This window comes from Sander vitreus, chromosome 15, assembly GCF_031162955.1.
Source record: "Sander vitreus isolate 19-12246 chromosome 15, sanVit1, whole genome shotgun sequence".
NCBI lineage: Eukaryota > Metazoa > Chordata > Actinopteri > Perciformes > Percidae > Sander > Sander vitreus.
Genome location: NC_135869.1, coordinates 21,666,521 through 21,688,961, shown reverse-complemented (window position 1 = coordinate 21,688,961; position 22,441 = coordinate 21,666,521). Strand labels below are relative to the sequence as shown.

The 22,441-nt window shown below is 41.1% G+C and overlaps 1 protein-coding gene across 1 annotated transcript in view; it reads right to left on the bottom strand.

Moving 5' to 3' along the window:
• Nucleotides 1-22,441, bottom strand: part of cacna1aa (calcium channel, voltage-dependent, P/Q type, alpha 1A subunit, a) — an 81,166-nt gene that overhangs the window by 20,302 nt on the left and 38,423 nt on the right. Inside the window, exons 20-38 of the mRNA XM_078269471.1 lie at nt 22,103-22,241; nt 21,160-21,791; nt 20,562-20,911; nt 20,303-20,438; nt 18,906-19,035; nt 18,145-18,204; nt 17,871-17,977; nt 11,513-11,612; nt 11,029-11,189; nt 10,652-10,792; nt 10,359-10,560; nt 10,023-10,187; nt 9,496-9,606; nt 7,646-7,729; nt 3,273-3,389; nt 2,974-3,039; nt 2,508-2,605; nt 2,201-2,351; nt 363-490 (exon numbers count right to left, since the gene is read on the bottom strand). Of these exons, the coding sequence (XP_078125597.1) occupies nt 363-490; nt 2,201-2,351; nt 2,508-2,605; nt 2,974-3,039; nt 3,273-3,389; nt 7,646-7,729; nt 9,496-9,606; nt 10,023-10,187; nt 10,359-10,560; nt 10,652-10,792; nt 11,029-11,189; nt 11,513-11,612; nt 17,871-17,977; nt 18,145-18,204; nt 18,906-19,035; nt 20,303-20,438; nt 20,562-20,911; nt 21,160-21,791; nt 22,103-22,241 (3,078 nt within the window). The remainder of the gene's footprint in view (nt 1-362; nt 491-2,200; nt 2,352-2,507; nt 2,606-2,973; nt 3,040-3,272; nt 3,390-7,645; nt 7,730-9,495; nt 9,607-10,022; nt 10,188-10,358; nt 10,561-10,651; nt 10,793-11,028; nt 11,190-11,512; nt 11,613-17,870; nt 17,978-18,144; nt 18,205-18,905; nt 19,036-20,302; nt 20,439-20,561; nt 20,912-21,159; nt 21,792-22,102; nt 22,242-22,441) is intronic.

Sequence of the window (22,441 nt, the reverse complement as noted above, 5' to 3'; positions counted from 1 at the left end):
GACACTTGTGCTTTGTTCATTTTTTGTCTATTTTCAGATCATTTGAAATATCGTGTGCTAAGGTTGTAAACAGTTTGATTTTTTTTTACAGCATTGTTGAGAAGTAAACGATTTCATTGCTTGGGCCTGGCTCTGCGTGTGAGCATATTAAAACAAGCATAAGAAATATACAGGTCTTAAGAAATGTCTTGGTGGTTTTGTGTGGACTACTGCTGCATACACAAACAGAAATGTGATACATTTATGAATTTATTAAGTTATTAAGTAATCATAAAAGATGTATCATGTCAGTGTCAAGGCCTACCAAATTACTGTTGTGTGTACGTATGTGTACGCATGTATGCATGCACGTTACCACTCACCAGGCAGCAGGATCATACTCGGCCCATATCCTGACATACTCATCCAGGTGGTGAGGTCCCAGTATGGATGAATCTCTCGTCAGGTACTCAAAGTTGTCCATGATGACGGCTACAAACAGATTCAGCATCTACACATAACACACAAGTAGAAAAGTTAAACCTCTGATCTGACAAATAGAGCCACTGAAAACTGATTTAAAGGTCCAGTATGTAACGTGTTTAGTTGTTCATTATCAAAATCTGTGTTGCCTGTTCACAAACTTGTCCTTTTTTCATGAATATTTACCACCACCATTTTACATTTGCATTCCCATGAACTGGGGTAGACGCTCCATATTCATGCTCCATCTTGAAATACGTTAGCCGGTAAGGGACATACAGGACATGCTGCTCCGCCTTTCGCGTTTTCGCTGTCGCATGATAAACTCACAGGGGCTGCTAATGCTGCTAACGGGTATCGTAGCTTCCCGTCCCCGGCAAGTTTGAAGAAGGAAACATGGACACACAACGTAATCCAAATTTCAGGAAAAGGAGTCTTCTTCTTCACCCAGAAAAAGATAAAGGATATTGAAAAGAGCAAGAGACTGGCTTTTTGAAGCGTGAAGGCTACCGTAGCTGTAATACGTACTTTGAACTGCGTGGTGCGAGAGAATTGATTGCGATAAATGATCTCAACCCTAGATGGGAGAAATTCCCACACATTGGACCTTTAACAAAATCATCAGTTTAATAATCAATCGCCCTAGAAACATGTTGTTGCCTGTCCATTGGTGAATTACTGATTTCCTTTCCAAGCTGCAGAGCAACCTGAGACACTGAAGAAGGGCATATCCGGTCAGTTCTTTGATTAGATTTAAAGACAAAATGAGAGTGGGACTTTCCCATCTGGACTCTTGGGATATGAAATACAGAGTTTTCTCAGAAAAAAACTATATTTTCATCCAGGATTTCACTGTATATATCTTTCTATAAAATCTGATCCATTGGCATATGATCCATCATTGATACATTTTATGCTTTTTGAATGGTACTAGATCATAAAATAGGAACAGGGTGCAGATGCTTGTGTTGGATTATGTAGTATGTACCGTGGGTGTCACGATTTTGATTCTAAATCGAAAACTGATCGAAGGTCGAAATCAAAAGCACGACCGGCGATTCTCCCAGTATCTTTTTTTCTCTCCACCCCGCCCAGTTGCTCAGATCCAAGGGGAAAAAAACACTTCAAAAGTAGAAAGCATACTTTTGATAAATGCCCTGATGACAATTGTATGTTCATGCAAAACCCAATAAACAAAGAAACAAAACAAAAAAAACACCATGGCCACTGCCGGAGTCGGAAATGACGGAGAAACAACAGATTTGGAAAACCCTCCTGCTTCCCTGAAGTCACCGGTGTGGCAACATTTTGCTTTAACGTGAGTAATGTATATATATATATATATATATAAACAGCGAACGCGTTGTTGACAGAAAACCTACAGTTTGTAGGCTATGCTACATGCATGTACCATACGCCACCTCAGGCAACATGACAAATATGGCAGGACGTATTTACGTCAGGATCTGGTGGCTTTGTGCAGATGAGGAAAGTCAAGCTAGTGTTGTAAATTACCGTTCTGCCTTCTAGTGGATCTTCGTTTAGTTTTTATGTTTAAAATTGTGTTTTAGTTTGTTTCAAATTGACTGGTGAAGCAAGTCATTTTTATTATATTTTTTAAAACTATATTTAAATTTGACCATATGGCCTTTGTTTGGTACATTCCAAATATAATATGGCGGTTAGTCAAATCGAATCGTAAATTTGGAGGATTGTGACACCCCTAGTATGGACTCACCAAGAATGAACAGAAGAAGATGAAGGAGACAAAGTACAGGTAAGCAAACTGGCTGCCACACTCTGGTTCTGGATTCCCTGCCAGGGGGTCACACTCCTTGCTCCCCAGACACGACAGCATGATCTCGTGCCACGCCTCTCCCGTTGCACTCCTAAAACACACAAAAAACTTTCTTGATTTATGAAGGACTTGGAGTGTAATATCTGCCAGTTTTCAGGTGGTTATTCAATAGTCCTATAAATAACACATGTTCACACACACACACACACACACACACACACACACACACACACACACGCGCACGCACCTGAAGAGCAGCATGAGAGCCTGTACGAAGGTCCTGAAGTTGTTGTGCTGGTTGATGGCGCTCTCTCCTTCTTCTTCAATAGCTATATTCCCAAACAGCTGTTGAACACAATCATACTGTTAACACTGGACACCAGACTATGGCCGTTCATCAATGACCTTTCGGCCTTTCTTTGCCATTAAAACAGGGCCTATGATTTGAACACTCTAATAACTTTTACTGCACACATGCCACTTCCATAATCCTCCTCCTCTCGTTATGCACCAAATCTTTATGACCATTATAATCATCCTCATTCTCCTTCCCTTCATCATCATCATCCTCCTCCTCCTCCTCCTCCTCATCATCATTATCCTACAATATATATATATATATATATATATATATATATATATATATATATATATATATATATAATGTATCCCAAAAGCACTACAGCAATTTTTGGGTCGAGGCTCTCACTCACCTGCATCCCAATGATGGCGTAAATGAAGAACAGCATGGCAATAAGAAGGCAGACATAAGGCAGTGCCTGAGGAAAGACACATTGATCGCTTGGTATTAAGTTTGATACATATGAGTGCACTGTGCATGGTATATGAGACTGCACCTGGGCATTGTCTATGTATATAAACACAATATTGGATATGTGTATTTCTTTAAAATGTACAAATGTGAATGCATGTGATTTGTGTGGGTGTTTGTGTGTGTGTGTGTGTGTGTGTGTGTGTGTGTGTGTGTTATGCTGTCTAATTGGGTGTCAACCTTGAAGGACTGAACGAAGGTCCAGAGCAAGATGCGGATGGTTTCTCCCTGCCTCAGCAGCTTGATAAGACGAGCTGCCCTGAACAGCCTCAGGAAACTTAGGTTGATGAAATTATTCTACAGTACAGCCACAATATAATCACAGAGGAAGAGAAAAAAAGACAGAGAGGAGGGGTGTAGAGTTGAATTTAGGAAAGGAAAGAAAAAGGGAAAGGAAACAATAGAGAAAGGTGAAAGAGGGTAAAGGGGGATAGAAGGATTTGGGGTTGGAGTAAAGGGAAAGAGTAGTTAGTTGTAGTGCAAAGTGTGCAAACTATTTTCCTTAGATAACCAAAACATAAAAAAATTAGAGGAAAAACAGTCAAACCCAAACTGAGGGAGATTCAAACTCAATCAGAGAATCAGGAGCCAAACAAGTCAAAGCAAACCAAAGTCAAATCAGCAAGGCTCCAACAAGCTTTTCATATCCAAGTTAGACAAAGTTAGACAAAACCAAACAAAACAACACAGGGGGAAAGGTAATCATCCAAATCTAACCAGTTTCATCCAATTGGGTTACTTTGTAGTAATTGTGGAAGGAATGGTGAGTAGTTAAAAGTGCAGGGACGACAGGACGTTTCCTTGGTAAGACAACCAAATGCACTAATTCTCTCAAGGCAAAATATGCAATATATTAAAATGAAGCAAGCCCACAGCATGCAGATGTACACTAACACAAGGCAAACCGGTGAAGCTAACGGCAGCCGACGCACCATCCAATAGGATTGGCTGCCAAAGTCCTATGACATTCTGTGGTGATGTCACAGACAAATAAGAGCAAGAGGGTGGTTAAATGACCAACTAAGGCCATTCTATCTTTAGTGAATTCCTTTAAGTTCATATATTTTCAGTCGCACCAGTATGATTGTGTGCCTTACCAACTGAGTTTATATGTGGCAATTAAACTTGATTATCAGTGGAAAGCTTATTCATTTTAATTTGTTTTATTGTTTTTAAATAACAAAATCTTACCATCAATTTATGTCAAATCTCTAAAACAGAGTTATTTAACCATGTATCACAGTAAAGAACAAAAGATGTGCAATTCAGGTGAGTTGAAGTGAGACTTGAAGTGCTCAAAAGGGACTGGCAGCAGGCACATGCAGGTTCCATCTACAATACAGCATGTATTACATTGCTCTGAGTTTGTATGAGTGACTGTGTGTGTGTGTTGTGAAAATAAAGGGTTCCTGCCAGAGACATGCGAAGGGCTGCATGCATCACTTGTTCTCTCTGCCACGGGCAAAGCTTTGGATTCACTCTGTCATTACTGGAAACACTCTCCCAGTCACTGTCATATGTGTGGATCTGTATGTGTCTATGTATGCGCATACAAATGAACAGCTAATCTCAATGGATAGATCTAGCAGTATATTCCAGTTTATAAAATCCAATCCTTTACAAACTGGACACTAGTTCTCAGTAAAGGATGTACAGTGTGGGTAGGATTTACGACTAAATAAAATATATGAATTTACACAGTGACTGGTAGAGAGGTTATAATAAATGAAATTTCTACAAATTTAGAGCTCACTCAGAGTTGAGGGTTCTGTGTCGTAGGGGGGTCGAGCAAAACATGCACATTTCACAGCTATTACACTGGCTGGGGTGCAGTTAAAACAGATGCAGTAAAATAAGATCTCCAAAAAATTACAAACCATCTACATGTGGATGTTGCAGACATATGGTTTATAGCAGCAAATTTTTGGATTTTTGGTTAGTTCGAGGAACAACCAGAGAGATTGACCAAGCCGGTTGTCATGGGTGGACACAGAGGATTCATAGTGCATTTTGATTGGATGGAATCGCAGGAAGTAGTAGGTGTTGGGGGGAGAAGGGGGTGGGGCGAAGTAGATTACAGTAGATCGTCGTTAAGTTTGTGGATGATTTAAAGAAAGCATGTAAAAAGATAAAAACAAGAAAAAAATCAACAGTCATTACAGAGACAAGTTAACACAGGAGCAGGTTTTGGGCTGCAGATGTTGTACATTCATAGAGCAGGGATACCAAGGATCAAGACAGCGGGGGATTGTTGGAGAAATGTATAGATTCTAAATACATAAACCATGACTGTATACCAATATAAAGACCAACCAGTCAGATAAATATTTACTAGAATCTGGCCGGGGCATCAATTTAAGCCTTGAGAGGGCTTGAATCATTGGTATCCCTTGCTACCTCAGACAGAACTGGTCTATATCACAGAGCTTGATAATGGCTGTGCAGCTCTTGGATATAGTCTAGCAAATACTGTACAAATTTGACTTTGTGTGTTTAGACAGAACACAAAGCAAATGTTTCATCTCACGTTATTCTCACGGGTTATTTGCTCCAAACGGAGTTAGCTCTAAGCTAACAAACAAGTATGTGTGTGTCTCTTATTGTTCCTCTCATCTTTGTACATGTATGAAGTAGATTTATTTGGCCCTAGAATAAGTGTGAATTTTATTTTGCTTCAGTTGAAATATTTTCGACACGCACGGATGCCTCTTCGCCTCGGTTTGCACCACCCTGGGCAAATTCGTACGGGCTTCCACAGAAGCAAATGGGAAACGGAGCGAATATTCGTAGGATGGAAGTGTAATGTGACCATTCACATCCTCACATTGACTTTGTTTGCAATTACACCGCTTTTATTGTTCACAATAAAACTCGCCTCATGTTCTGTCTGAACACACCTTCAGAATCAATTGTTTTCAGATATATGCACGTTCACATACAAACTAGCACACATTTCAACCGTTTCGTGGCCATTTACTACCTTGTTTGTGTTTATGGCTTTCAGATGATTATAGGTAAAGCAAACTCAGGCAGCCATATTGGAGGCCTAATATTGGGAACGCTGAAACAACTGAGTGTTATCGTTAACTTTAAATTCTTAAATAAACTAGTGTGGTTTTAAAGTGATGATGGGTGTGACTATGTTACATAATAATTAGGGCTGTCAAAATTAACAAGATAATAACAAGTTAACGCAAATTCCTTTTAACCGTACTTATTTCTTTGACGCGCAAATAATGTATGTTCTGTGATTTGGGCCTCGGGCCGTTCCGTAGTTTGGGAAATCAGGAAGTGATGCAGCAGTAACCACAGGTTAAAGTGGTCCGGAAAGATCTGGAAGGGAGTTCCGGCACCATTGATTAATAAGTAAATTAATCAAATTGGCAGTTTCATACATCAGCACGTTCGTTTAAAATAACGCCAAATATCCATTCCAGTGTTTCCCCTACTCACTCTCAGCAGTGCACCGATGTGAGTCCATGCACATGTGGTTAGTCCACATGTCTGTAATAATAGCAGGACAGTCGCGTACCATCTGGTAAATGTAGCCTACCGGTTACAAACAGGCTCGGTAGTGAACGACACGGTAGCGTGCTGCAAAAGGAAATAACGAGAGTAACAGGTGAACTAGCTTTAAAAGTGAGTTTTCTTAAAGTGCAGCAAATAGAGACTTTAAAGTAGTAAGAAACTTTATTTATTTTAAGTGTTAAATTTGTACATTTTGAACAGATAAAAAATGTGCGATGAATTTGCAATTAATGACGAGTTAACTATGGACAATCATGCAATTAATCACAATTAAATATCTTAATCAATTGACAGCCCTTATAATAATATATCTTACCAAGCCAGATAATGTGGTCAGATAATGTGTAGCTATCATGATGTTGCTTTGGTAGTTAACCAAACTACTTGGCCATCTTACCATCACTGGCTCAAAGCAATTTAGATCACTGTGTAGCAATAATGTTACTAACACTAATCGACCTATTCTGGCCACTCACATTTACCTATGATATTTCTTTTCTAGACAAATGTTTTTATTGTTTATGCACGGTCAGATGGCCTATGATGGACCTTTAAGACTGTAGCTGTAGCCTCGGCCAACCTGAGATGCAATCTGATAATTGCAGAAGCTGTGCACTGGCTCGCTACAGAGCCTCAGCATGTTTTCTGCCTTGCTGTCAGTGGCTCAGTGCTGGCTAGCTGTAGTATGGTCTCTTCTCGTCCCACCAACTGGGACAATTATATAAGACTTTCAAGAGATGTTCATGCATGACAGAGCAATGCAAGACTCAACAGTGGCCTCTAACTCATGGTTTTCCCTAACTCCTTGTCGTGTCTACTGAATGTGTTTTAGACAATGTGACAGATGAATAGGCCTATAGACACATGCGGAAGCTCACCTAACAAATAGTCATACCAGCTCAACAAACATACACTCAACAAACATTGCTAATACAATATCATGTCCGTCTGTTTACAGCTTTGACTCTTCAGTACAGATATCTCAAACATACACAAACTACATAGAGAATGAATCAGATCCTTACCCCAAGCTCTGTAACCAGGATGTCAGTAATGCTGCCCAGAACTGTCACACAGTCAAAAATATTCCAGGCATCTTTGAAATAATTCTGTGAACAAGACAAAAGAGAGAGATGAAAGAAGAGAAGACAGAGGGAAGAAATAGGGAAGGCGAGAGGGTGATGAGGTGACATGTGAAAAGAGTGAGACAGTAACATGGAAGTGGAAAAAATAGATAGGAAAAGAGAGGTCAAATATTGACCGGGAAATGGGTGCAAGGAGATGGAGCATAGCCAGACCACATTGATATAACAAGGAAAATGATATGGTAGAAGTAGAGGAAGGATTAAAGTAATATTAAAACGAAAAAGATGCAGAAAGAGAGGTAAAGAGTGAGACAATGAGAAAAAGAACAAAAAATTCAGTCAGAAAGAGAAAAAGAAGGCATGTCAGTGTCAGACAGGAACAGGAAAATAAATCAGATAAGACAAATGGACACGCAGTGATGGATGGATGCCAGCAGACAAGCTAGGGACAACTTGTACTGCATCAGAACACCAGCCATCAAACATCACATACTGTAATATGCCTGTACAGTACATCATAAACCAAACCATACTGAATTCCTTTTAGTTTCAAAAAACTTTTTGAAAAAAGAGCATTACGTCCCTCTCCAATGTGTAATCAATCCATACACATTTCTCCACAGATACATCTACATAATTATAGATTTTTTTAACTTTTCGCTTTATAAGTACAGAGACTCAAAGAGAAAGAGCGATAGTGAGGAACAAACACTGATGAGCGAGGTCTGCTTCTTTTACTCTCCTACATATTGCCTGCAGCCAAACTGTGCATTAGACAAGTGGAGGGACATGGAGAGAGCAACGGAGGCGACTATTAAAATAAACCACCTTGACAAATACACTACACTATACTACACTACAACACAACACACACACACACACACACACACACACACACACACACATGATTTTGCATGCTCTGTGTGTTTAAGTGCACTCTCCCAGATTCAAATCCTATCCTGCTTAATCTCCACCCTCTATGTAATCTTTGCTTCTTTTTCTACCGCCTATCTGTCATTCACTCTCGCTCTTCTAATTACTGTATTACCGTTCCCTCTCTGTCCTGTATCTCCTCCCAACATTCATCCCTAAACTATCTCTTCTATCCATTTTCTTTCCGCATCCACCTCCCTCCCTCCCATTCCTCTGTAGCTCCGATGTCTGCACACTTTACCGCTGACTTCTGGCAGTTTCCTATCTCTTTGCATCTTTGCTTTTTACCTTGAATAGCTCATTATTTCCCCACAGTTTCTCCTTACATATGTAAACAGTAAGACAGCAGACTATGTGTGCTAATGTAACTAAATAATAGACGGGGCAGCCTCCACAACATGAAACAGTGTCATTTAATTTGCTAAATCCAATGTTTTCTACATCTTTTAGCCCATTGTTTTGGTTATCAGGCTTGCAGGCATATTGAGTCTTACTGTTCTCACTATAAATTGCTTTGATTAGCTTTAAGTAGACTTTTATTTTTACCCCAAAACACAACATAGAACAGTTTTCCTGAGCTATAAGGCGAGAGTGAAATTCAGTCAGGGTAAAGTTTTAGGGGTTGCTGTCATCAGTTGTCCTTGGCCAAGCACTCATTTTTTCCTAAATAAAATAATGTGGACACAGTGACAGATTTTCAGCACTTTCTACACAGATACAGTAAAGCAGTATATTCTCACCACACACACGCGCACACACACACACACACACACACACACACACACACACACACACACACACACACACACACACACACACACACACACACACACACACACACATATATATACACTCACCAGTACTCCAAAGGCGATGATCTTGAGTACACACTCCATGGAGAAGAGGGAGGTAAACACTATGTTCAGGTTGACTAACACAGCTTCATAGGTATTAGAAGCTCCGTCATACTATAAACAAACACACACAGACAGCACACACATTCATACCAACAAACCAATGTACAAATACACGGGGATGGATTGCCATACACACACACAAAAACACATACACACACACACACACACACACACCGCCAGGGACAGAAAGGAGGGCGAGTATAAAGACATATAAACGAACACACAGTTCAGCTCACCCAATGGAGAGTCAGACATATTCATTAAAAGATTTTTTATCACAGGAAATAGTGTACACAGCAACATCTGAGTAAGTCCAGCCTAGTGTTTATGTTTGTAACTGAGGTGGAGACAGCAAGAGATAAAGGCACAACGAGAGAGAGACGTTAACTTCAGAAACTCAATGGTAGGTAATGCTATTTTGTTGGTGTGCATTACTGTTTTTATGTTTGTAGCATGTAGACGTTTACCTTCATCATCAGTACGATTGTGTTGAGCGCGATCATTGCCATGATAGTATACTCAAATGGCGGCGACACCACAAACTCCCACATTCGGTATTGAAAGCTCAGCTTGTTCTTAGGCATGTGGCGTGTCAGAGGTCTGGCGTTGATGGCAAAGTCTATACAGGCTCTCTGCAAAGCAAAAAACAACAACAAAGTTTTGTTTTCATCCCCCTATAATGTTTTCCTGTCTTTCTTCTTTCCCTCCATCTTCTTCTCTACCCAGTTCTCTCCCTCTTCCTGCCTTCAGGTCCCCCTCCCAATACCCTTTTATCTCTATCTTCCTTCACTCTTTTTCCTCACCTCGTTCTTTTCTAAACTATAGTCCTCCATCATCTTGTCTCCTTGCTCTTGGAAGGTGATGATGATGAGAGCCACGAAGATGTTGACGAAGAAGAAGGGGAAGACCACGAAGTACACCACGTAAAAGATGGACATTTCCATCCGGTACCCCGGGCTCGGGCCCTGGTTCTCATAAGTCGCATCCACTGAATGCTTCAGCACCCTGCAGAGGAAGAGCAGGGAATGGTGGAGGGTTAAAGGCTGTCAGAAAATATGTGTGCTGCATGTGACTGTGCATGTTCAAGTATACTCACTGCGGCCACCCCTCTCCGGTAGACACAGTGAAGAGGGTGAGTAGGGCCCAAGCCACGTTGTCGTAGTGGAAATCGTACTTCTTCCACTCCCGCTTCTGCGCCTTCACTTCGTTATCACGTTCATACACCAGATATTCGCCCCTGAAATACACATATCACATCGTCAGCACAATGCGTAAAGGGGAGCGTTTGCTTCCAAATTGATATATTTTTCTGTTCCTAAGTAGATACTGTAGTATTGGAAGAAACAGAAACACTAGAAGTGTTTTAAAACCACATGAGGCAAGCATTATGCACTAAGGGCCTCAACTCAATATTGGGAAGGTGACCAGAACATTTCTACCGCTCAGGGTAAATACAGTTGGGTATTTCCTGACCTGCAGTCGCGCTCAAACTCTTTGGATTCATCAGTGCAGTAAAAGAAGCGTCCCTTGAAAAGTTGCACAGCCACCACAGCAAAGATGAACATGAAGAGTAAGTAGACAATCAGGATGTTGAGCACATTCTTCAGAGAGTTCACCACACAGTCAAACACAGCCTGAGGTTGGAGAAAGAGAACAACAGATGGATACATGTTGGTTATTGTATGAAAGAAACACATTGGATTGTAATTATTTGTGTTTTAGTCTTGAATTGAGGCATCAGATGGCATTAAAAGGTTAAGGGGCAAAATATGGTACATTATGGCCCAGTTTGTGCTGTTAGAAAAAAACGTCTAATATACCGTAGCTATTTATATTATTTTTAGTGTGAATCGTTATATAATTATGAAGAATAATGATGTCAATTGATGTCCCCCATGAGAAAAGTAATGGTAACTCTAATCCGAGGTCAAACATTTTCTACTGTATGTAAACATACCTTGAGTTTGGGAAGACGTTTAATAGTCTTCAGAGGTCGTAACACTCTCAGTACCCTGAGAGACTTGATAGTGCTGATGTCTTTTCCTTTACTGCTCCCCCTGTATGGGTACACACGCACACCAAAGCATACAAACACACACCAAAGCACACACACACAGGCACACGCACACACACGCAAATAAAAAGAGTCAGCAGGTTCAGGTGGGTATGACAGGCTTAGTTCTCTCGATTCCCACATGGCAGTGTGCAGCCATTCCTTGATGGTATTTCTGTCCGAGTTAACTCAAAATGAGTAACTGCGTCTGGGTTAAATACATAGCAACACATGCAGCATTGCTATCATGTTACGCTTATTTCTAAGTGTGAGGTTAGCAATGTAGCTACATGCTAGAGTTAGGTGGTATTTTACAACTACAGTACATCATGCTATGGGAACAACTGGTGTCGTTACTGTCTGAATGCTAACTAGTAGCTACACTTGTTTAACACTTTGCAATGTATTTCAATGCTTTACAGAGACGGCTAAAGCCTGGCCTTGCACATGCCCAGCTAATGGTGAAATATATTCATGCTGCATTGAAACCTTGCTTTCCATGATGCAATATTTCTTCTTTTAAGCAGCAGCTTGAGTGATGGAGAACTATTTTCTACACAGAGACATTTACAGAGAGAGTTTGAGAGCCATGTTAGCAGCTGACTAACGGAAGCCTTGTTAGAGTGGTAACTTACAGTGAAATGCCCTCCTGTCAACTTAATGACAGCTCACAAATATTGTATAGTTAAACAATGTAAAACCAACTCTTTAAACACTGAACATGTGTCACAATTTGGTAGTGTCGCAATGTGTATAAAAGTGGTGCAAACAGCCAAACTCTCTCTTTTGATGACTCAACCAGTTAATTTCTATCAACTCTAAACAACTAGGATAAGAAGGTTTCACAGCATTGTTCAAACAGCATGGAATCTTGTCTTCTGGGCCATTTTGGCAAAGACAAAGATATGTTTGCGAGCATTTCTTGATGATTTCCTGAAATGCTGAGCCAAACCTTTTTCACTTAAGCACTTTGGGCTTTCTAGGTACATGTGTGAGGAAAAAGAACTTTTGTTTCAGTTGCACGAAACACTCTTCATGAAGCTACACACAAATGTAAGTACTTTAAGTAAGCCTGCCAGTTACCTGACTATGTACTTAAGTACAATATACAATACAGGAGTTAACTGATGCTAAAAAAAGAGCTACTTTGTAAACAGAAAAAAACACAACCTGTTTACTTAGATAACTGACTAACTAGCATTATGGAAAACTTCATGGTACTTTAACTCCCTGCCCAGATTTTTCTAAATTTTTTCACATATCCGGTCTAAAGATCAAGGTAAAGAGATTAAGATCAAAGGTCACTGACAGTGGTCCTTAGGGTAGAAGGCAGCTGGGTGTACAGCTGCTTGTGTCTTACAGCTGTTATACCAGATGGTAGACTGCTGGTGGTTGTGTGACTGTAGACTTTGTGTGTGCATGTGAGCACATGTGCTGTAAATGCTTGTGTAGTTGTGTGTTTGTGCATGTATGTAAACCACTCCTAGGTTCTGCATTGGATTTATGTTTTAAATTTCATTTTTTGGGGCACTTTCTCACACTGTCTGTGTGCAATTTCCCAGAAGTTTCATTGTGCTTTTATTGTACTAATGGTATTTTTTTAAATGGAATCTGTGTGATTCAGTTGAGGACCTGATGCAAGTTAACTTGAGATTTAGTTTGGTCAGAGTTGTTCCATGGTGAACAATGGAAAAAAGGGAAGACCGGACAAGTACAGAAGTCAACTGTGATGGATGAAAAGGAAAGAGATGTGTGATCAGAAGAACAGGCCCTGAGAGTGCAGAAGGAGAAAATGAGGAGGAAAAAGACAGAGAACTTTACCCGCCGCCGCTGCTGCTGGTCCAAACGGAAAGATGATGGGTGAGAGACAGTGAGACAAAGAGAGAGGGAGACAAAAAGACAAAGGGTGGGAGAAAGAAACAGAATGGGACACAGAGAAAGGAGGGATTTCAAGGGGAAAACATCCATATGAGAGACAAAGAAAGAAAGAAAGAAAGAAAGAAAGAAAGAAAGAAAGAAAGAAGAGAGAAAAAGAGAACACAATGCCTGCTTTTTATCAAAAAGTGTGACCTGAACACAACACCAAACTACTGCCTTCATCTCAGATTTTTTTAGCGATGTGTTTACTGGCCAGATGCTGCTTCTGTGAGTGACTATTATTAGTATTATTATTCAGCTGGAAAATACCACTGGATTAATTGTTATTATTCTAATTCCACCAAAATCTTCCAAATCTAGTTTATTTGAATTGTGTCAACAACAAACTCCCAACTAAAATCTGTAAATTAGCACTTCCTTTCAAAACCATAGATGAAACCTCATGAGTTATACTACATCAGAGATTAAATCACTATTAATGAGGACTACTAGAAATGAAACAAGGTGGCCACACTTTACGCACATACGTACTGCCTACTAGAACAGACAGTGAATGGCGATAAAGTATCTCAAAATGTCATGGTATCCCTATAAGCTAACCAAACTAGGTCAGTTATCAGGCAAGCGTCTCAGCGTCGGGAGCCTGTCCGAGCATAAAGCTCAGTCTGGCTGCAGAAATGTGCAGGACAGCAGAACAAGCGGTCCAAGACACCAGCAGCCCTCAGACCAGACTAATTGGATTAAAGGAGCGATAAACATCTCCATTGAGACTGCTGAGCCTTTCTGGAGTGCTGTTTGATTTCCACCAATTGAATTAAGGCACTATCTGGATGTGTATGAGTCTGACTGGTTCAGATCTCTCCATCAGCCATTAGTGTCGTTAACCCCTATCATAGTTAAATCAGACCTTATTGGTTCAACTGGCTTAATTGATTGTGTTGTGGGTTTGTCTTTATGATAACATACAGTATGCACCAGCCATCTATTTATTAGCACATAGTTAACATTTCCATAGAAAGTATAGACTTAGTCACAGAGAGAGGAAATACAGACCCACATATAAATATGTAACAGAAAGAGGTTAGATGACACAGAGTTAAGTACAGAAGCACACAGATATATACACAAAAACAGAAACACAGACAGGTTTATGTGTACCACATGCACAACTAGAAATTAGGGAGAAGAGATTTAGTGAACACACAAAAGATTCAGAGAGAAAGACTGGAGCAAAAGCCAGTCTTATAGATGGAGCCCCATCACTAGAACCCTGGAGCACCTGCCAAGTTCATATGTTTCTTAAAGGACAAGCAATTTCTCATCTCCATGCTGGCCTGCAATTACCACCATTGTACTATTGACAAATGAGTAGTAGTTGTTCAAATTGTTGACATTTCCTTTGTATTTTCTAAATAACGTGTTATCAAGCACATGCTACTGTATATTGCTGACCTCAGATAAAGACACATTTAAATCTTCGTTGAAAGTGTGTACTTCGTATTCCAACAGATAAGCTGCAAAACCAAGATAACGTGAGACCATGTTGAAACAGGACACAGAATTGGTCCCTTAGAGTAAGAAAGGTGACATTTTTCATGATGTTACAAAATCATCAATGGACAACTCGCCCACAGAAGTTGCATAGATACTTGTCATCTATTGACAATGATTTTAATTTATCATTGTGCAATGCAGCCATAGGACATGACATAAATAAGAAAAAATCCAACCACAAAACAGTACTTTTGAAGACTTCCTTAACAAATACAGTGAATGCATTGATTCACAAAATAATGATAAGTAAACATTTATAATTATGTAATGGTGGATTTTTCCTTCAAGTTAATGGATACTGTTCGCCACAAACTACAGTGTACTAGCACCATTGTTTGTTTCCCTAAATACCTAGTGGGCAGATTTTAAGAATCGTAGTAACTCTGTAATGAGCATGGTTAGAATGAGGTCGAAAGATGCATTCTCCCAACTTTTTGTGGGCTCTTTTCTTACGCGTATTCCTTGTTGACTTTAAAGAACTCTATTGTGTAAACATGCTTGAGGCCAGCAGGATGAGGAGGAAGAAGTAGAAGAGATGTTGGATGTTGCTATGAAAAGTGAAAGAGGTAAATGGATGGACAAAGAGCAAAAGAAGAAGGGGAGATAATTATAAGAAGGGACGGCCAGCTTTGGCTAAAATGAACAACTTAAAGGTTTACTACTACAGTTCAGCTTCCACATATTTAAGGTGGTTTTAAAGCTGAGTGATCAGGACCAAACTCCGGACCAATGAAAAAATTAGGAGCACTGAAGAGACAATGTTAGAGGATATCATGCTAGGGAAATGCAAAGTGTGAGGGGTTTAATTTGGTTTACACAAGGTAAACTTCCTAGCAGCTAATGTCTTAAAGACATCAAGAGTTGGGGCGGAACCAAGTATAGTTTATCAAATGCATTATGCAGCATGCATTCAATTATTTATGTCACTTAGCCATTTCCATTTTGATATACATGGATATGGAGACCTTGTGTCTGTATGGATGCAGACCATCCTCATTGATGGAGTCTGGAAGTTAGTCTAAGTTTTTTTTTAATTCACTTCCAATGAAAGTTGACAATATAGTTGCAATAAAGAAAGTAGTCATATGGTCTCAAGTATCTCAAATTAAGGAAATCTGTGGTAATTTACCATCCCAGTGATTGGATTGCTGTTCACTCTCTTCCAAGTCAGATCTATTACTCAAGAAAAATGTCTTCAGTGCTGCTGTACTGTACATTGAGTTGTCACTTTACAAGTTTCACCTGTACAACCTAATAGAGTCCAATACAACAGTACAGAAAAAAATGCTCTTTGTGTGAAGCCTATTGTTGACACTACCTTTAGAAACAAGATTTATTTAATTGTTGTGAAATGCATTTGATCGCACAGGTGTACAAGTAATAGCATAAACAGGTAACTCAATGTATTATATAGTTGCTGGGAAATGAAATGGATGGAGCAATCCCCCTCTCCCATCCAAGCCCATCAGCTTTAGCTGCCCAACACAAGAGAAGGTTTGATGCCATACAAAATGAATGGCGAAGGAGCAAGCATACAGGTCTAACATTCCCAGAAAGACTGGACTTACAGCCATGATAATTTACTGAAGCCATTAAGTAAGCCAAACTGAAGCCAAAGTAACATTTACTGTTTTCAGCCCTGCATCACTAATGCATACATTTGAGGGAATTACAAATGGTCACTTACTTGCACAGTGAACGTGGCAGGATCAACACAGCAAGTAAATCTTTTTCTCCTTTTAGATAGAAAAAGCAGTATCCAAAGGCCAGAGTATCTTGGTCTCCATGTGAGGATGCTTCTTGTGTCTACCACATCTACTATCATAACTCCCCCACCTGTTTCCCACTCAAGTGTAACCCACACACAAGACCACAAAAAGTAAACATTTGTGGGGCATGTATGCACAGACATTGTTTTTTTCTTAAAAAATAGGGATCAAGCAGAACCTTATATTTCTGCAGATGAGCTGTGAGTATTTGTGGCGGAGGTTACTGCATTACCATTGCAAACATATAAGGTTTTCAAACTGCAGCAATATCACTTTAAATTTAACGTTGACTGCAGCCTAGAAAATCTTCTCCTTTTTGATACAAAAGCATAACAGCAAATCCTAAAAAAAAAAAAAAAATCACAATTCATGCTTTGTACCCAGCACATTGCTGATAATCTACACCCTAACTTTACCCAGTTACGCAAATGTAACTGTATGTTATACTCACAGTCATGCAGATTAAGTAGGGTTTAAAGTACCTGCATTTCCGTGGAGATGGGTGTGGAGATTTTTGAGAGCCAGCCAAGCATGACCTGGCCAGGCTCTGCATGGGCCTTTTAAACTCTAGAACGCCCTGGGCACTAAAGGGTTACAGGTGCAAAGGGTGGTCCTCACCTCTCACAGGGGGAAGAAGAGGTGGATAGGAAGGGAATGCTGGGATACTCTTTTTTAACATGTTGGGGCATAGGGGGTTGGTGGAGGGGCTTAGAAATGGCAGGACTATAAGTTGAATGAGAAAGACAGAAGGGCAGAAGAAATGGCCAACTATAGAGGATTGGCTATTTGTAAGCATAGGTAGAAAGAAGGTTTCATGAAGGAGGGGACAGGAAATAAGAGAATATAGAAATGCTGAGAGTGAGAGATAGTGAATATGTGAGAGAGTATGAAAGAAAGAACAGAAGTCAGAGAAAGAAAGAGAGAATCCGAATTGAGCCATGGGTGAATAAAGAAGAACAGGGGAGGCTGTACTCCAAGGTGCCAGTGAGGCAGTAGATGGGCAGGAGAAGGGGAGCAAGGAGGGATGGGGGAGGACAGCGGGAGGCAGGAGAGAGACTTACGTGAAGGCGAAGGCCACCAGAGCACCACTAACCACTATAAAGTCAAGGATGTTCCACAAGTCCCGGAAATAAGAGCCCTGGTGCAAGACCAGGCCCAGATCCACCATCTAAAGGAGGAAAAAAAAGAACCTGATTATGAGATGTGAACCCTTGTGTATGGATGTGCAATGTGGCCTTGGTGTGCATTGGAAAGTGTCTTATCCTAATTAATGGGCTGGGGTTCTTAATAATTCAGGAGGAAGTTGTTGATTGTTGATTCCAGACATTTCCTTACCTTTATCAGCATCTCAAATGTGAATACTCCTGTGAAGACATAGTCGAAATAGCGTAGGACCTGCACAAAGAGAAAGAGGGAATGATTTGCTGCTGCATCCAGTTAGTGGAAAGGAGTGTCAGAGTGGATATGCACAGCATGATGATTTTCAAATTAAGATTTCAAACCAATAATTTTACATTGGAGTGCGATTTATTTTTATAAATGTTATCTTAACACATAATTGATAACTGATAAAATAGTATGATACATATATTGTATTATCTGATATTGTTTTATTGGTACATTTAAGAATTTTACAAATCAAAATTTAAATGAGATTATGTCTAACATCCAATCCATATCATATTGAATACATGTGGCAGAAGCAGTCCTTTTCAAATGATATTGTAACTGTTTATTATACTTGCATAAACATGCTGTAGCCTACTGTATGCTGTTTTCCTCTGGGTATGTTTGTAACATTTTAAAATCTGGGAAAACCTAACTATTCCTTTTCATTTTTTACTGACAACCAACATAATGGTAGGAGATTTAACTTTTTTATTTTTTTTTTATTTTGGTTTTGTGTGAAACTTTATATGATTTATTTATTTATTCATTGATGCAGCTCCACACATGTAGAGGGCTGGCATGACACTACAAAGAAAAAAACAACCAGCATATTAAGTAAAAACAAAAGCAATATGTATTGTATTCACATAATATTTCATGCAACAAAAGCATTAGTACATATACAGTATGTACGTTGACTTTCTTACATTGTTGCGGGGGGATTCGGGCCAGACAGGGTCTTCAGCAGCCAGGGCAATACTGCTCATGGCAATGACCAGCAGGATAGTCATCTCAAAATAACTCAGGGTGCAGATGTAGTGACACGCCCGCCGAAACCTAGGAGCAGACAAAGACTTTTTGTTTTCTTTTGCATTAGTGCTATGCATACCATTAGATCTACTTTGTAAGTATAATGTATTTGCTTTTTACTCTAAAGGCTGTTTTATGGTTCTGCAGAGGCTCCACGCAGAGCTTTCGCCGTAGCCTACGTAAGTGGCCTGATGTTTATACTTGTGCGCTGGTGTGTGTGTGTGTGTGTCGAGCCGGCCTGTGTGTGTGTGTGGGGAGTGTGTGGCAGAGCGAGGGAGAAGTGAGAGAGTGATTAGCTTCGGAGCGAGAACCGACTCTAGAGTCATAGTGAGAGAAACAGAGTCTCCCCTGTGTTTTCTGACCAAGGTGGGAAATCTTTAGCAGGAAAAGTTAACCCTCTCCTTGATTTCATGTTGTTTATGGAGAAGGGGAACCAGGAAATGAGTCAGGGAAAATACAACGCTACCAAGCCACGGCCGAGCCACGGCCGAGCCACGTGCGTTGCTGCGACGTGTAGTTAAATTTTTAGAGAGGTGCACATCAGGCTACGGCATAAAACAGCCTTAAGAGTGCTCTGCATATGTAATGGCGCTTTTCCATTACGTGGTACCTGCTCGACTCGCCTCGACTCTACTCGCCTTTTTTGGTTTTCCATTATGATAAAAAGTACCTGGTACCTGCTAACAGGTACTTTTTTTAGTACCACCTCAGTCGAGGTTCCAAGCGAGCTGAGCCGATACCAAAAGGTGACGTGAAAGCGACAGACGGGGGTGTCCTGAACAAACCCGCCATTTTTAAATAGTTTAGCCAGCTGTGGTTTTTTTTTTTGCTGCCTCCAGCTTCTTTTGAAACAAAATGTGTCTTCTGGCTGTGGCAACAACAACACACCTTCCACGTAATGTGTGTGTGTGTGTGTGTGTGTGTGTGTGTGTGTGTGTGTGTGTGTGTGTGTGTGTGTTGCGTTAGGTCACGGCAGTTTACTGCGGCGCCGCTATGATGACCAACCACGCTGAGGCGGTACTAAAATCTGCAATGGAAAATGGATGCACAGTGCGTTGAGTCGACTCGAGGCAAGTAGAGCCGAGGCGAGTCGGGCAGGTACCATGTAATGGAAAAACGCCATATGTATGTGTGTATGTGTGTAGCTGTGACTGAATAGTAGATCCATTTTCCATCCACAAAAAAACAAATGCTGGGTGAATACCTCAAGAATGTATTCCTGTGTGTCAGCCTACGTGGATTCATAGAGTGGAGGTGAGTGTGGGTGCATGCGTTAGTAACCATCCCCACTTACGGGTTGGTGGTGGACAGGATAAACATGGAGCTGTAGGGAGGCATGGGCCTGGGTCCTCCTTCCCTTCTCTTCTCATCATCATCATCGTCCTTATCCTCCTTCGCTGGCAGAGGCTCTGTGTTGGCATTTTTATTGACTGGATCAAAGAGGGGGGAAAAAAGAGGTGTGGGGGTGAAAATGAACATTTGTTTGTTATTTAAGAAAACCATTAAAGTAAAAACAATAGAAGCAACACAACACAAATTAAATCTGCCCTTACCCTGCAGTATGGCATTGGTGGATGGAAAAATTGGCATGTCTACAGCTGTGTAGTCAGGGTGGGGCAGCCTAATGACACTGTTGGTACGGTGATGGGCGATGCTCCCATAGCTATCTAATGTGACTAAACTCCCATGAGTGCCACTGTTGGCAAGATGGAGAGCAGATCCAAAGCCAGGGGCCACAGTGTGGTTGGCAACTGGATTAGGGTGAACCTCGCTGGGTGGGGTAGAGCCAGAGACCAGTTTGGTATTCATGAGGTTGTCCATATCCTCACTGTACTGGCTATCCTGCCTGGAGAGGCTCTTTTGAATGGGCCGTGTGGTAGAGAGGTTAGGGACACTGCAATCCCTAGAAAGAGGGAGTAAGAAGAAGCAATTGGCAATAGAAAAAAAGTTCAGACGGAGTGAGGAGAGATGATATCCGGAGAAAGGTGTGATATGAGCACAGACACGAATATGAGTACAGAGAAGAAATAATAAGCATAACGTTTTTGGATCAGACGACTTTAGAAAACAGAATTATTTGTGAATATCCATAAATGTCATTGTTGCAATTGATATTTGCATCATATCTACAGCCGCGTGCAATGGACATACTTCCTTCTGTGCTGACACATCCTCTTCCCCTCGCCGTCTGTTTGGTTGCCATGGCGATTTCTTCTTGGCCTCCTCTCACTGCCATCCCCAGCTCCCTCCTGCTCTGCTCCTTCTCCACCTTTGTCAACCCCTTTGTTCTTATGTCTCCCTGTTTTTCCAGCTCCTCCCCCACCATCCTCGCCATCTTCGGCACTTTTTCGATGTGACCTGGGCTTCCTGTGTTCTGACTGCCCTCCCCCTCGACTGCCACTCCGGGTGTGATGATGGCGCCTGGAAGGCCTCTCCTCCGAGCCTGGCCCAGGAATCACTGTAGCATCCAATCGGACATGAGAGGTGGGGTGGTGGTGCTCGCCTTTACGACTCCGCCTGCTCTCTGTGGACTCACCCCTCTCCAAGGGAGCCCTGACTGGACCTGAGCCGCCTCCACCACCCCCACCTACTTGGCCACCGTGTTCGTGGAGGCGTGTTTGTCTGTGGAGCTCATCAGCAGGATGGTGCTGGCTGAAGCAGATGTCTGAACTGTTTGCAGTGGTCTTGTTGGTGTTATTGTTGCGGTTCTCGTGGGGGTCGACCACCAACGGTCGATCCAGGTGGGTCTTCATGTCTGGACGGATGTGACGTGAGAGGTTCACCTGCAAGGAGAGGAGAGGATAGAGAGGCAGCATGGATGAGGAGATTAAAGATATGGAAGGGACAAGAGGAGGAGTTACAATATAAAGTTATAATTCACAAGTCTTTTTAATCTATACATATACAGTATAAACACTATACATATATAAACACCAGGTAGGCAACATGTTTACATAAGTCATCATCATCATCATCATCATCATCATCATCATCATCATCATCGCCATTACTTGTGTACACTGATAGCACAAGTCTAGGGGGCTTTGTTTGCCTTTTCCTTTACATTGTTTTGCTCCTCCCTCCCTGTCCTTGCCTTCCAGCGTTCATCAGGGTCCAGCTCGTTATAGAGGGCCTCGCGGCTGGACACCAGAGTCTGCCTCCTCAGCTCCTTGGTACGTTGTTCCCACACTGACTTGTTGATCCCCTTGTTGTTGTTCTTCTGCTGCTCCTTACTGCAAAATGAAGCATGGTGGAGAGGGAGGAGGAGATTGACAGAATTAAAGATATGTTTCAAAGACTGCTGTGGAAATATACACACTAAAGACCTGAGCATGATGTGAAAACCAACACCAAAAATATAAGTACATAAAATAGCCAAGGACATAAAGACACACTGGGGGCCACAGATATTTAAAGGGGTCATTTGGCTTGA